Source organism: Taeniopygia guttata, chromosome 5, assembly GCF_048771995.1.
Source record: "Taeniopygia guttata chromosome 5, bTaeGut7.mat, whole genome shotgun sequence".
NCBI classification, from domain to species: Eukaryota; Metazoa; Chordata; class Aves; order Passeriformes; family Estrildidae; genus Taeniopygia; species Taeniopygia guttata.
The window spans coordinates 42485372-42499769 of NC_133030.1; the positions used below are offsets into that span (position 1 = coordinate 42485372).

At 43.9% G+C, this 14398-nt stretch overlaps 1 protein-coding gene across 1 annotated transcript in view; it reads left to right on the forward strand.

Annotated features, from left to right (window-relative positions):
* Nucleotides 1–748: 748 nt before the first annotated feature.
* The window catches only part of IFT43 (intraflagellar transport 43), a gene marked incomplete at its 5' end in the record, with an annotated part of 42850 nt that continues 29200 nt past the window's right edge, over nt 749–14398 (forward strand). Inside the window, 2 exon segments of the mRNA NM_001245674.1 lie at nt 749–827; nt 1148–1237. Coding sequence (NP_001232603.1) covers nt 771–827; nt 1148–1237 — 147 coding nt within the window.

A 14398-nucleotide genomic window follows, 5' to 3' on the forward strand; every position in this document is an offset into this window, starting at 1 on the left:
AGTTTGTGGTGGTACAGTTCTCTATTGTAGCAGCAGAAGAAATTATTTAGGCTAATGAGGATGGGTGAAAATTGTGAGGAATGTGAGATGGCAGAAAAAAAAATATAGGCAAAGGGACAAAGTACTGGAAAACTGAATGAATGTTAAACATGTGGAGCTAAAACTAGATTTATTTACAATTAATCTGTACATCTGCCGAGCCAAGAAACGGGTCATTTTATACAGCTCAGTGGACATCTCTGCACAACTCACGGCTGAGAAGCATGTGTGTAATGATCGTTGTGCTTACATTTGATCCTTGGCACTGCCTCCGCCGTGGGCTCTGGGGACCGGCTGCCCCATCTGGAAAGCTGTGTTAAGAGAGCCAGGGAGAATTGGGAAGAGCATCAGAAGCCATCGGGAGACTTTGGCAAAAACCTCTATCGGGAGAGATGTGCAAGGCTAGGATTTATCTGCCTTAGTGGGAACTTAAAAAGTGTCTTCGACAAAAAGCTGGAGAAGGCAGAGCGTCAGACTGTTCCTGGCGCGCCACACCGCAAGTGGAACTAGAAAGGGCTGAGGACCCGCATGAGGCGTTGCAGCAGCGGTGTCCCCTTTAGTCAGGCCAAGGGTCAAGGACTGCTGCGGGGGTGGGTGTCTCTGCGGATGCCAGGCGCGGGGCCTAGCCCGCGGTTGCCGGGGCGGCGGGCCGAGCCCGGCGGGGCCGTGCCCGCGTTGCCGGGGCGGCGGGGCGGGCTGTGGGCCGGAAGCACCGGCGGCCGCGGCGGCGGATGGAGGCCGAGCCGGAGCGAGCGGAGGCGCCGCCGCGCAGGGGCGGCGTGGCCGCGGTGAGCGGGGCCGGGGCGGGCCCGGCCTCTCTGAGCGGGGCCTTGGGGCGCGGGGTGGGCGGCACGGCTGCCGTGGGGCGCCGTGCAGAGAGGGGCCGAGCCGAGTCGAGCCGGCGGCGGCGGGGCCTTGGGGCGCGGCTGGGCGGGCCGCGGGGCTCACACCTGCGGCACTGAAGCCTCCGCGCTGTGCGGGCACCGCGCCTCGCTGCGGGCGTGGCGCGACGGCGGGGCCGTGCCTTGCGTTCTGCTCCCTGCAGTGAAACGGCTTTTGTCAGTAACTGTGTGCCCTCTGCTCCTTCGTGCTTCCCCCTGCACTACAGGTACTAAAGATGGGCCGTCGAGCCCGCCAAGACATCTTTGCAGGTGAAAATCTCAGCAGGAAGAATTCCCCGTCTGCTAGTCTTGGAGAGGTGGGTATCCTGGCAGGAGAGCTTGTCTGTTGTCCTGCTGTTGTCTCCAGTGGAGAATTATGAATTTCTTCTGAGATACCTTCCTACATGGTGTGCTTTGCCCTTTGAATTTTGTCCTTAGATTTGGGACTCTTGTGCCTGCCTTGTCCCTTTCCTGATGTTGCCCTTTGAATAGTAGTTTCCACACAGGGTCCTCTCTAGGGCTATGGTTTCTTACATGTCAAGTATGGTGAGTAGTATCATACAGAACTTGGGGCCTCTCCCTTCTGTGCATGCATATATTCCTGATATTTTAATTTCTAGATTTCAAATATGAGCAGGCACATCGTTTTGTGACCAGTTTTGCCACCATCTTTAGTCGCAATACAGATAAACAGATGCCTTACTTCTGTGCTTTGCTTGAGCCAGAGTATACCTGACATGGTCTGTATCAAATTTATGATGTCCTTTTTTCATTTTCTCTGTGTGTGGCTACAAAGATCATACTAGGAGCCAGCTTTGCAGCATCTGAGCCTTTTCCTTGTGGGTAATAATGTGCAAACTCAGCTCCCACCTGTTTTTGGAGGAAAACTTGGTTCAGAGGCTGTTCTATTAGTACACCTTCAAATAGTAGAAGGGGGTCAGGAGCCTCTCTTTCTCAGGGGAGTGAGTCAACATCCTCAAGTATCCAGAAATAGATCTGAACTGTTTCAATTGATTTTTTTGCTTAGCACTGCAGAATGCTGAAATTCTTCCTGGAAGCTTGCTGTTGGATCTTAGCATGGCTTCTCCACAGACATCTCCTGCAAGAAGGAGCAGCTCTCAAGAAATGACACACCAATTTTGCTCCCTGACACATACCAGATGGACAAAAATGTCATCCGACTTCCACTTTGTTGCCAGTGATATTTGTGTAAATGAGGTGATGCTTACCATTTTGCAGTGCCAGTCAGTGGTCACCAGCATACCATATTCTTGGCTTCTTTAAACTGGAAACCCTTTTTGCCCTGCTGGCCACCCTGCCACCAACTCTGCTTCAAGCTACTCTACTCGGAGCCCTGGGACCTTTTGTCTTGGAGTGACTACTTACTCCCTGATTTCCTGTGCAGTGACAAAACTTTCCTATTACACTGAGTAGCTGTGTCCCAGACATCTGTGCCAAAATGGTTATGGGGGATTTTTCCTTTGAGACCCTGTGATGCTGTTGAAAATAGCATTATTACAGCTTAGCTTACAATAACACCTCATAGAGTAGACTTTTTTTTTTCCTGGAGAAAGTATGATCTTTTCTTTTGATAGGCATAATGGAGAACCATCTTCCACCTAGGGATTCTCCCCTTGGATATGCTGTAGGCATTCAGGATGAATTCTGTGAGGGAATGTGCAAAAGATTCAATCTAAGACATAGAAGTAACCGTTGACCTCATAGGTGAAGAAGGTCTTGGGGAAACGAGCTGGTAGTTTAAGGGGGTGTAATCATTAGCTGGCCTCCACATTAGGGTGGCTCGCTGTCAAGATTGTTCTCTTGCTGGAACTGGCCGTCCTAGTTCATGGTCTGATTCTCTGGTTTTAAAGAGACCAGGGCATTATGTAGCAGTACAGCTGATGGACTGTAACTTACTGTAGTTTGTTTGTGCTTACTGCTCACATCACAAGCATTTCAATAGCTAGGAAGAGATCATACGCGGCTCCAGGACTTGGGCCAGTCTTGAAGAAGATTAAGAAATATTTAGAGTGTGCTGTTCAAAAGCAGTGAGCTTTTCAGCAGCAGAAAGGTGAGGACTTCCATGCTTTACAACATTCAAGTATGTTAGTACTGGATCTTAACCACCAGGAAGAATAGTTTGTGTCAATAGTCTCCCTTCAGGCAGGTCTTTGTTGCTAAATGTTTGTGTTAATCAAGAACCTTGGAGGTACCGGAAGAAAGACAAAATCCACTGTAAATAATCCTCAGCCTTTTCCTTTGCTCCAAAATTGGAGGCTTTTTTTATATGTGACCATATTTGTTACCAAAGTGAGAATTTAACAGAACTAATACTGTTTTTTCCTTCACCCTAGATTGGCAGTCGCCTTTTACTTTTCTGGAAGCTTGGCCTCATTTTGCTGTTAAGGGATGGGGTTACAATGGATGTCTCATTCAGCCATCTAGTCATCTTGAAATATGCAAGATTAAAAAAAAAGTAAATTTTTCTTTTTCTGGAACTGGCAGTAGTGAATTAGGCGCCATGTAATTTATCTCAGCTTAGAAGGTTTTGTTCTTACTGATTTTTGAAGGTAAAGGGGTTTGTCTTAGACCTTTGCCATATTTACACCCTCATATGCAATTTCATATTCAGGTTAGTGATTTTGTCTTCCTCAGAGATTGCTCATAGTTTTAAAACTAGTTTAATTCACCTTGACTCTTTTTTAATTTTATTATTTTTAATTCCATGCTAATCAACCCAGTTTCCACCCATCTCACATTTCTGGTATAAACATACCATTTCTGTTATTGTTTGGGTCTTTTCATGACACTGAGAAGCATCCAGGAAGTGTTTTCCAGTCAGAGCAGCTTGCTTGAAGGAAGCAAAAAGTACCTGTCTATCCGTGTTTCAACATCTGGGCTTATTACAAGGAAATTCACTTAGAGGTGGACAATTACTGTAATTAAAAAGATCTTTGTTTTGAAGTCAATAGGCAAATCATCTGACTTGGAGCATAGATCTTATCAGGTTACTGCTGGTCTCTGCTTGGCCTGGCCTCTCTCTTCCAAAAGACTCCAAACTATGTGTTGCTCTATCCAACAAATGTGTGTTAAAACCTCCTTCCCCAGGGCATAGTTGCCTTGTAGCCTAATATACTTCTTCCAAGTTCTATGAAAACACTATGATATCTTAGTGTTTTTCGGTGCCTGATGTGTGTATGTATCTCCCACAAGAATATTCTTGACTACAGCAGCAAATCCGTAATTCCTCTGCCCAAATCTACTTCATAATTCCCATTCTTTGTGGAAGTACCTGCATTCTCTTCAAATGTAGACCTGCACAAGGGGCTCATGAAAGGTCACAAAGCTCACACTCTGCCCATGTGACATGCAGAGCATTCCTGCCTTTTCAGAAGTACAAGTACTAGCAAACAACTCTGCAGGTATGTATTATTTCACCAGGCAAGATGGAACATGATTCTTTGCTGTAATTGGTGCAGTTGGCACCCTCGTGCAGCAAAGGCTGTGTGCGCTTCTGCCTTCAGAGCTCCTTGGCAATTCAGCAGGCACTTCTTGGGCACACAGGGGAATATGCTGTAACTGGGAATTCCTAGAGATAAATCTGTTTGCTGCATGCCAGAACTTTGCATTTCAAACATTCATTTCAGAGGGGTAATGTATCTCTTTTTCCATTGAGAGGCCTTTCCCATCCCCTGGCTTTATTACATTTACTCATCTTGATGCTATCAACTTTTCTGACAGAATGGGAGAAACTCAAGCTAGTCATATTATTTGTATAACGAGAGGGACAGATCATCTAATGAGATCTGTTGAAGATCTTTGCTATCCCATCCTAACAGGACTTCTGGACACTTCTACAGAATAAAAGTCAAACCTTTTTCCTGGCTCTAACATCACTGTACCCAACAGCCTGAATGCTGGCTTGATGACATCCATCAGAAGAAGTTGTTTGGCCAGGTTTGGAGCTCTTGATGAGATTGATTTGGAAAGTTGAGTGGAAAAGCCTTTTAAAAATGTATCAGCAGATTTTTCCTTTCCTGTTTCTTCTCTCAACAAGAGTGAACTATTTGCTGTCCTGTAAGAAATCTGTATGCAAAAATATTTTAATGTTATCCTACTTCCATGGTCTAGTTTCTTTATCCTACAGTGAAGTGATTCCCTTGGGACCTTGTTCAAGAGTTCCCTGGTTTCTGCCTCTTGCAGTCTCAGTATGATTTTGCCATTGTGTCTCTGGCAGCACTGTGTAGATCCTTTGAATGGAGACTGCTTTACTAGGAAATGGCCAGCCTAAAGGATGAAGGTTTTCTCTATTTTGAGGCTATTTCCACACAGGTAGGACAAAATGACTTGATATCAGGGTTTGCCCAAAAATCAAGCTCCCTGCTGGCTGTCTGCCATGTTTCACCACAGCCTGGGGAAAGGCTCTGTGCTTTCACTTTTGAAATTTTTTCTCTTGTCCTAGCTGGTATTTGTAAACTTGCTTATGTAGTTGTGGTCCTTGGGTGGTAGTTAAAAAGCATTTCTTGCTGTAAAAATACCTTATTCAGCATAGATTCTGGTAGACAGATAAAATCTTGGGCCGTTTCTGCTGTATGTTGGAAGGATGTTCCCACAGGTGATTTTTGTAAAGCAACTGTCTGGACTTCCACCATCCAGTTTACAAACACTCCTGGTAGTGATTCTTTAGGCTGACATCCAGGCTTTGTTTTAATAGGACTCTACCTAGCCCAAATGAGTAAAGAATAATAATAATAATAATAAAAAAAAAGAATTGCTGAGGGTGAGACCCATGTGAAAGATTGCTCCAAGAAGTGGTTATTTAAATGCTTTTCCAACATGTGTTGCCCAGCTGGATTTTCTTCCATGCTAGTGCAAGTCTTGTACTGCTTGGGCTCTGTACATCCAGAAAAGCTTAGGTCATGTTGGACCCCAGAGAAGCCTTTCTGCTTTTGGCTGTGGGAACGAGCAGGTCCCTGGCTGACAGATACATGCTTCCAACAGATTTTTACCGGTTGGGCAAATCTGTTTTCATTTGTGCTACTCATTGGTAAGGACACCTTTGTACCCCAGCTGCTCTAACCTGCGTGTAGCCCCCCTCTGCTCTTGTTGTACTGAGATCATAAGACCAGATGACAGCAAAGACACAAAATGAACTCGGATACCAAACCACTTCCATGAGAGATATATGCAATTTATGAATCACATGGCTTCCATGTTCCACAGGAGAGATGATTTAATCCAGAAGAAAAGTCGGGGGGTTAGTGGAGTGTTTCCAGCCATCCTATGCATACTCCTGGTGTAGAGTCATAGGTCAATCTGGGATACTCTAAATTCTCCTCCTGAGTGGTTCTGAAGACTGTGATTTCTAGAATAGCATCGAGATTATTGGGTTCATAATTTCCTCCTTGCACTTGGTGCCTAACAGCACTGGTTGTTGCAAGTGCTGACAGTCTGCTCATCTAAAAGGTTCTCAACCAGTTTACAACTTTCACAGTGATTACCAGGATGATTTTCTTGAGTTACTTATCTACCCCACAACCAAGCTGCTGCCTTACAGTGTTAGCTAAAGATCATCTGCTGAAGCTATGGCAGCTGTCTGAGGCTAGCTGCTACGGCTTGTGCCCCCAGGGGAGAACCTGAGGTTGCCTTGAGAAACAGTAGCTTCTGAAAAAAGGGCTGTAGGCTGCTACAATGTATAACCCCTAGTACTACTGGTCCAGCATCAGTTCTGGTGTCTGGCATGGCTGCAGTGACTCTCCATATGAATCTTTCTAGGATCCTACACACCTGTATGATTTGAATTTTATCATGCTATAGGGAGAAGGAACCAAGTCTGTTCTCTTCTTGCTCATGTTTGGGTTTTGGTTTTTTTTCCTTTAGCTACTGCAGTTGGCATCTGCATAAATGACTGGATATAAAATGTTGTAATGGTGGGATCAACTCTGTGCTTTGTTCAATTGAATAAGGTTGCAAAGCTGGTGCTGCAGGACAGTCATAAATGTCAATCTTCAGGCTGTTTTGTGCAGGCTTCCATAGTGCTTCCTTTTGACTTCTCTCTTTTTCCCTCCTGACCCTTCAAGGATGAAGACTATCAGCAAAAGGTTGACCATGTAAGTCTAGAGGCTTTCTAGGTAGATGCTGGCTCCTCTGAAGGGAACTAGTAGGATTAACCTATTATGTGTCTGGAGATTACCTTAAGAGGGTACTCTAGTACAAGAGAAAAAGATAAAGTTTACTTTGGATGCAGTGCCTTTCCTGCATCCTCTGTTTCTGATGCTGACAGATTTTTAATTATCTTTGAAACAGCTGCTCTTATCAGCTGCTGCATCTTGTTTTGAGGTCACAGATATATATGTGGCCACTGAAAAGATGCTCGGTTTTCATTTAAGTCAGGACAGCAATTAGCTAATAGAGTACAAAACCTGACTTAACCCAGATTGCTGTACAGTATGGTTAGTTTGCTCTTATAACATGAAAACTTACCTTTAGGGATGATGAAGTCTTGCTGGTGCCCCAGAGGAGAAGGCCAAGGACATGTGCCTTTGTATTTTCTATAAGTCTTTTCTTTTTATTACACCGGCACTGAATGCCAGAATCTGTAGTTAATAATGTCATAGTGCTTCTTATCAGGCTCCTGTTACACACAGACGAGGAATACACGTATCCTTTTTTATCCTGCACCAAAGCTAAAATACACCTTAGCATTAAGTTAGCATTAAAAGCCAGGATGATTGCTATTCAGAACAACCTGAGAAGTTCTGCCTGTTTCTGTTGAAGTGTTTGGGCTAATTGCCTTGCACTCTTCCTAACCATGGAATTGATATTGCCCAATTTTTCCTGCCTAGAGTTGCTCTCTGCTAGATAATTAAAACACCTTCTCCTGTGCTCTTAATTCCTTATGCTGAAGGACCACTCCAGTACTGGTTGCACAGTAGATTCATCTGTGAAATTTAAAGCCCAGAAAAGAAACCCGTATCACCCATCTCATTAATTCTGGCCTCAGAAGGGTATGCTCATCACAAGGAGTCAAGACTATTCAGATTAGCTCAGTTTTCTCTTGGTAGTGCAAGAGATGATATTGTAAAAAAGATCCACTGGGTTTATTTGGCAGTGATGGATAGTTCAGGACTATGCCCAGAGCACTTTTCCATTTATCAGGCAGACCTCCCACTGATGGGCATAGTTTTGGGGACTGGTTGCCTAATAGAAATTTTTACTGATAATTGATCTAATCTTCTCCCCACCCGCCTCGCTGGAACCAGTCCTTACAGTCATTTCACTGGAAGTAATTCCACCTCCATACAGTGCCCTAAATCATTGATTCCCAAGGTCTGCTGTTGAGTGCTGACTGGTCACATGCCACAGGCGCCTTCTTGCTTCTGGCTGCTAAATTTCATTAAAATAACTTTACTGATGTGACTCTTCCACATGAGCAATTGTTGCTTCAGGGATGTTATGCAATGGTGCCTGGCAAGGAGATTTTACTTAGTATGAGCGGTCCCTGCTTTGAAAACCATTTTCATTGGGTAGTTCCTGTGTTCTTTATTCAGGCTTATGCTCTTAAGCATGACAGTCACAATTTGTAGTATTTTTCCATTTGTAAAAGTCTGCAAATGGTATAAAATGGTTAACTGAGAGTTCAGAAATCTGACTGAGCAGTAAGCTGCTTGTAACTTATAGTACTGTATGCTTACGAACTTTTGTTAATTGTATCATAATTCTCTTTCAAATAAACTGTTAGTGGAACTTTGTTATAAAGTGTGATTCAAATCTTGTTGCAGTATATCCCTCCCTTAGTAATTGCCTGGCCAATCTGAAATACTTGGCTTCTTGAATCATTTGTCTGAAGTTGGCCCCTTCATCCCCGGATGGCTCATTACGACCCTTCTCTGAACTCCCTTAGGGCTTTGCCGAGTGTTACAATCTGAACTCTTCCTGGATTTGGTCCCTTTCCTCTTGCTGTGCTGAAGATAACTTTGTAGCTGCTTGAATGCTAACAAGCAAGCTCATCAGGGTTGTCGATGTGAACGTACCTGCTGAAGTCCTGCCCTCCAGCCATCTGCCTGCTCTGAAACTTGTTTTGCATCCTTTGGCAAACCACTCATCTTACATCTGAATTTTTGCCAGTTGAATCACTAATTTGGCTGCACCTTCCAAGGCTGCCTGGGATATTTAGCCAAAGGCTGTAAGGCTAATCAATGGTATAATAAAGGGTGTATCCTAATATTTCAGTTAATTTGTAGAGGCAGAATAAGCAGGACTGTGAATGTGGTCGTGAGCCAAGATTTTGCTGGGAACTTTTTGTGGGTTTGCCATAGATTTGCTTTGGGACCTTGGAGAAGTCCTTCCACTAGTTTTCTTTAGTCCCTGTCTGAAAGGAAAGCTAGAACTTTATGCAGAAGCACTGTGGGTATTCCCTGAATAGACCCACATGGAGACTTAGATGCCTTATCCTCATAACAAAATCCATATCCTGCATTGGGTGCCTGTGTAGTACATAGATAATCTCAGGATGGGATGGTAAAGAGTGGCTGGGAATGGCAGTGTGTCTGAAACCCTGTCCTTCTATGGAATTCTGGCCCCATTCTGCAAGCTCTGGGAGTGCATATACTTGCACTACCGGTGAGAGACCCTGATCCCCAATCCTGTGTTTTCTAGCCTTCAGAAGTAGAGCAGGGCTTTTCCTTGCCTTCAGGGACCTCTATTTCCTGAATAAGCAGATGTTCATTTCAGTGTTGCAACCTCTTGCTTTAGATGTAGAGATTAAACTGGCATCTCCTTTCCAAGCTGGAAAACACTGATTTTATTGTCCTCTTCCTTCTCTGAGAAAGATGTAGCAAGTAATGTTTGCCACCTCCATAGGGAATATCATATTTCATGACAAGCCTATGAGCTGTTCTGAGTTTGAGAAGGTTCTCAGTCCTTTCTCCTGAAGCCACTCTGCTTTGCAAATGGAACCAAAAGAATTTTGGTACCATAGGGAAAGACTTTCTAACTGAAGGTAACAACATTTGAGTGGGAAGACAGCAGTTCCAATGGGTCCAGCTGGGACCTCATCCTCTAGTTGTGCTTTGGTAAACATGCCATAGATAGTCTCAAGGTCCTTCACAGACTGAAAACAGGGACAGCAGCTGATTTCTGACCCTTACACAGGTGAATTCTGGCCTCTGTGGCTCTATATCACCCAGTATTTGAGTGACAACATGCTTTAAGGCAACAACTGGAAAGAGGATTTGAAGATTGGACCTTTCCACAGGGGGCATCAAAGTCCTTTTGTAGTTCTAGTTGCCAGTGCTTCTAAAACATTTGGGTGGAAAAATTTGCTATTGCTTTTTAGTTTAAGTCAACATTCCAGGAACATTGTTTTCATTGAATGTTTGTTGGGAGAACAACTATAAAAAGAATGTAAGTACCTGAAATATAAAGCCAGTTGTGTTCTTAAATTGCTAGGTCACCCAGTTGGGTGAGGTTGAGTGAGTGTATTTGCATTCTAAAATACAGTGCAGAATGATGTGGAGATCCCCTGGTGAGAAGTACCCTTCACTCTACCTGGGGAGGTACAGCTTAATTACCTGAAGTACCTAAAACAAGACAATTTCCAGACTTGGGCTGACTCATGTGGATCCTGCTTGCAGGTGTGTCTGCACCTGTGGTGTAGACATGGCCTGGGGCTTGATATGATCAGGGCCTTTAATCAGAGCAGTATTTTCCTGACCCAGTTCTTACCCTTGCATGGTCGTTGGCATCCAGCTCCAAACTCTCATTCCATTGTCTGGTCTGGATCTGTGCAGCAGCCACCCCCCAAGTGCTCTCCCCTACATTCCCTGAAACTTTAAAACATGCAAGTGAGGAACCCAGCACCAGCTGTACTCAGCTGAACGTTGATCAGGGGGCCTTATTTGTGTAAAAATAATCACAATGGTTTGGGCACTGTCCTTCCACTGTGGTTTAGAGAGTTCATGACCTAGGAAGTCATAATTGTAATGCAGTCACAGTCATTTCTGTATCTACGGTTTGCACTGCAATAAGATCTAGAGAGTGTTGGTGTATGGCTGGAACAAAAATTTCCTATTCCCAAAGAGTTTACATCTTACTGCAATGTTTTTCTCTAGCATCCTATTCTCCTCTGTGATCTTCAGCTTGCAGAGTAGCCTTCAGCAGGGGTAGCTGCATTTTGTATATGGTACGTTGCCAGGGATTTGCTTTCTTAGGCATGCAGTTGGGAGTAGGGTGAACTGGCAGTAGATACCTCTTGAAGCAATTGGCATTTCTGAGAACCTGGGAGGGTTCTCTGAGGCAGAATTTCCCGTGGCTATTGCACACTGTGAATGCCCTCCCATTTACGTGGTCGTCCTAGGTTGAGCTGCATTTGTCCCTCCATATCCCAGAGTTTGTCATGTGTTTTTATCTTGCATTATTCTCGTACATACCCTCCACTGAAAGGATCCAGCATCCAAGGAAGCACTGGGTTTTTTACCTGCTTCCATTTTACAGCGTTTGCATATTTTTTTTTCCAGCGGTCTTCTGGTTGCTTGTAGAAATGCTGGACTCCCAGACTGTTCCTGGGGACCTCTCATCTGGAAGTTGGCCAGATTCTCCAAGAGGAATCTCAAAAATGCAGCTGAACTTTTGTTCCCTAATTAGGCCAACTTCCCCAGTGTGAGACCTAGCACTGCATGGCCTGGAGCTCCCCAAGGCCTTGTGCAGCCTCTCTCCCGTGCACCCCGACTGGCTGACTGGCAGGGCAGTTATTTTCAGCTTTCTGAGCTTATCTCCTTGCCTTTTGATGACATCTTCTGAAATAGCATTTCTAATCAGCCATGTTTCCCAGCCTTTCTAGTAGTATCCTGCCTGCTTGTCTACCTTGATTTGGATTAGGGACAATCTCATTGAAAATAATTTTATTAAAAGCTTTTCCTTTTCCACACATTTATTTCATACTTTGAGTGCTTCTGGACCTACCTCAAGGCAACAAAAGAACTGTAGGAGGTGGAAAGGTGGATGGGAAAATATCTGACCAAAAGTTTCATAAAGTGGTAGCAAACTGAGAAATGTTGATGCTTAGGAGGGCTGGAGGGGCACTTATAACTATGGATTGTGAGAGGACTCTACCTGGTGACCCCTTGTTCAGAGAATCAGATTGTTGTGTGCTGATTCACTGTTTTCCTGCAGGGGAGAGCAGTAACTCCTGAGACAGGTTAAGGTGCCAAATGCTGCAAAGGTGACAGTTTTCTTCAAGGGTGCACATCAGCTGACAGATGTCACTGTTTTGGGAGAGCAGTTCTTGATAGCTGGTTAACAATATGAACTGCTCCTTTACCTGTGATAGATGGCAAAGACTATTTGAAGGCCCCCAAGAACTTCTGTTTCAATAACACTTTCCCTAGTAAAGGAAAGTCAGTGACTGTGAAAAGGACAGTTTGAGGATGAAATGCAAATCCTGTATTTTCTGCTCAGTATTTAAGACATGCAGAAGTCCTTGGAGGGTATTCATTAAAATCAGAGGCACTATTTGAACCGTCTATGGACATGATAAAGAGAGCCAGCAGAGATGGGTTGTTCTTTGCAAAAAGCCCAGGGTTGCATAGATCTTGGAATTGATATGTTTCTGATATCATATGTGCTCTGAGATCAGTACAGATTATTTTATATGGCTGTTTGGGAGCAGTGGGGCTATTTGACTTACAGCTCCTTAAATGGCAACAATCAAAACTAATTCATTGGGCCTGGTTGTGGAGATTTGCTTTTCTTCAGACAAGGGAGCCTCTGGCATCTTGCTGGAGAAGAGAATCCTTGAGATTGCCCATACTTCTTTCTTTCCACTTCTTGGTCCATATTGGATAAAAATAAGACACCTACATACTGTGTAAAATCTCACAGTGTTTATGTATTGGAAAAACATAGTTCCTACATATTTTAGGAGAAATATGACATGATAGAAGAATTGTGTGTCCTCTGTTGCATGCTCTCAATGTCATTTGAGTCCCTGCATCCCTGCACAGAGTGCTCAGTGTTTCAAAGGAGTTGTCATGTTGATGAAGGTAAATTAATCCACATTTCCAGACCCACCTGAGAATCTGAGGGACTTAACATGCCCATAATCTGCCTCTGTTGTGGAAGGTCCTAAAAGAAACTTTGCTGGACCTTCAGGATTCAGAGACACACAGGATAGTTTCTTCCATTAAGGAAGCAGCATCCAACTGGCACCTTCAGAACTGTAGACATGATTTGACAAGTAGCCTGGAAATTTCTGCTTTAATGGGGAAGCCAGGTTGGAATTCTGCATCTGTCTGATAAGAAAGGGCCTGAAAAACAATAAAGAAGATAGAGTTTCTACTTTGATACAGGAGAGATGAAATTCAGGCCAGTCGTTTTACCAAGGGAGAGATAAAATACTGATTATGGATGTAGTATAAAAGTTTTGGTATGGAAGGTGGCCTGAGAAACTGAAAAAATGCCATCACAAAAACGGTGAGCTGAATTTCTGAGGAAAAAAACCCCAAACACAAACAACAAAACAAAAAACTCAGACCATGGCAATTTTCCTTGGAAAAGGGAGGATCTGCAGAAACTCAAGTAGAGGAGATCTGGAGATCAATACCAGACAAAACTGACGTGGAAGGGAAAATCCCAGCAAGTAAGTGATTAGTTGATCCTGTGAAAGAGACTGAGCAGCAAGGCCTGAGAGACAACACTGTTGTCAGGAGCTGGTGATATCTCAGTGTTCTGAACACTAAACTGTTTGGATGTATAGCTTTATATTTGGGAACACCTCTACAAATCTTACCTAAGGTATACCAGTAGGTACCAACAAGTTTTGATCATTTAAATCCCACAGTCTTTTTCACCAAAAATGTATGTTTAAGAGCACATTTGCTGCATTACATAACAACAGTGTACTCTATTTCTTCTCTGATCCCTCTGGGGTTGACATTTGTCCCACTTTCTGCCTCAAGCTCTTGCTTGCAGCTGCAAAGTCCCCACCTGTCACCATATTATGGCAAAGCATGACATTGCATTCTCAGTTGTAAATTATGCTGAGATTTTGCAACTGTGAGAGTATGTGAAGGTAAGTTTATTTACTTGACAAAAGTGTATGTGGCATGTGACCTTATTGCAGCACTTTCCAGGCAGCTAACAAAGAAAAGCTATTTCTCCTCAGCTGACAGTTAACATTGCCTTTCCTGTTGCTAGTGCTCCTGTAGGCAATTCGGAAAGAATTACCTGATTTATTGCAAGAGGAATAAAAGACCTGTAGGTGTATATGAGGTGTTTTTCAGGATCTGACAGATTTTCAGGGTTGCCTGGTGTGTGTGATCAATGAGAACATGGTTTAACATTGGCAAGACATTGGAATCAAACCCCCGGACGCCCTGGAGTCATGCCTTGTGCAAAGACTGGGCCAGACATTGTCATCACCCTCTGATCTGGTGTGCCCCACTTCAGTTAGCTTTGATCTGAAGGCTAGTTTTGATGAT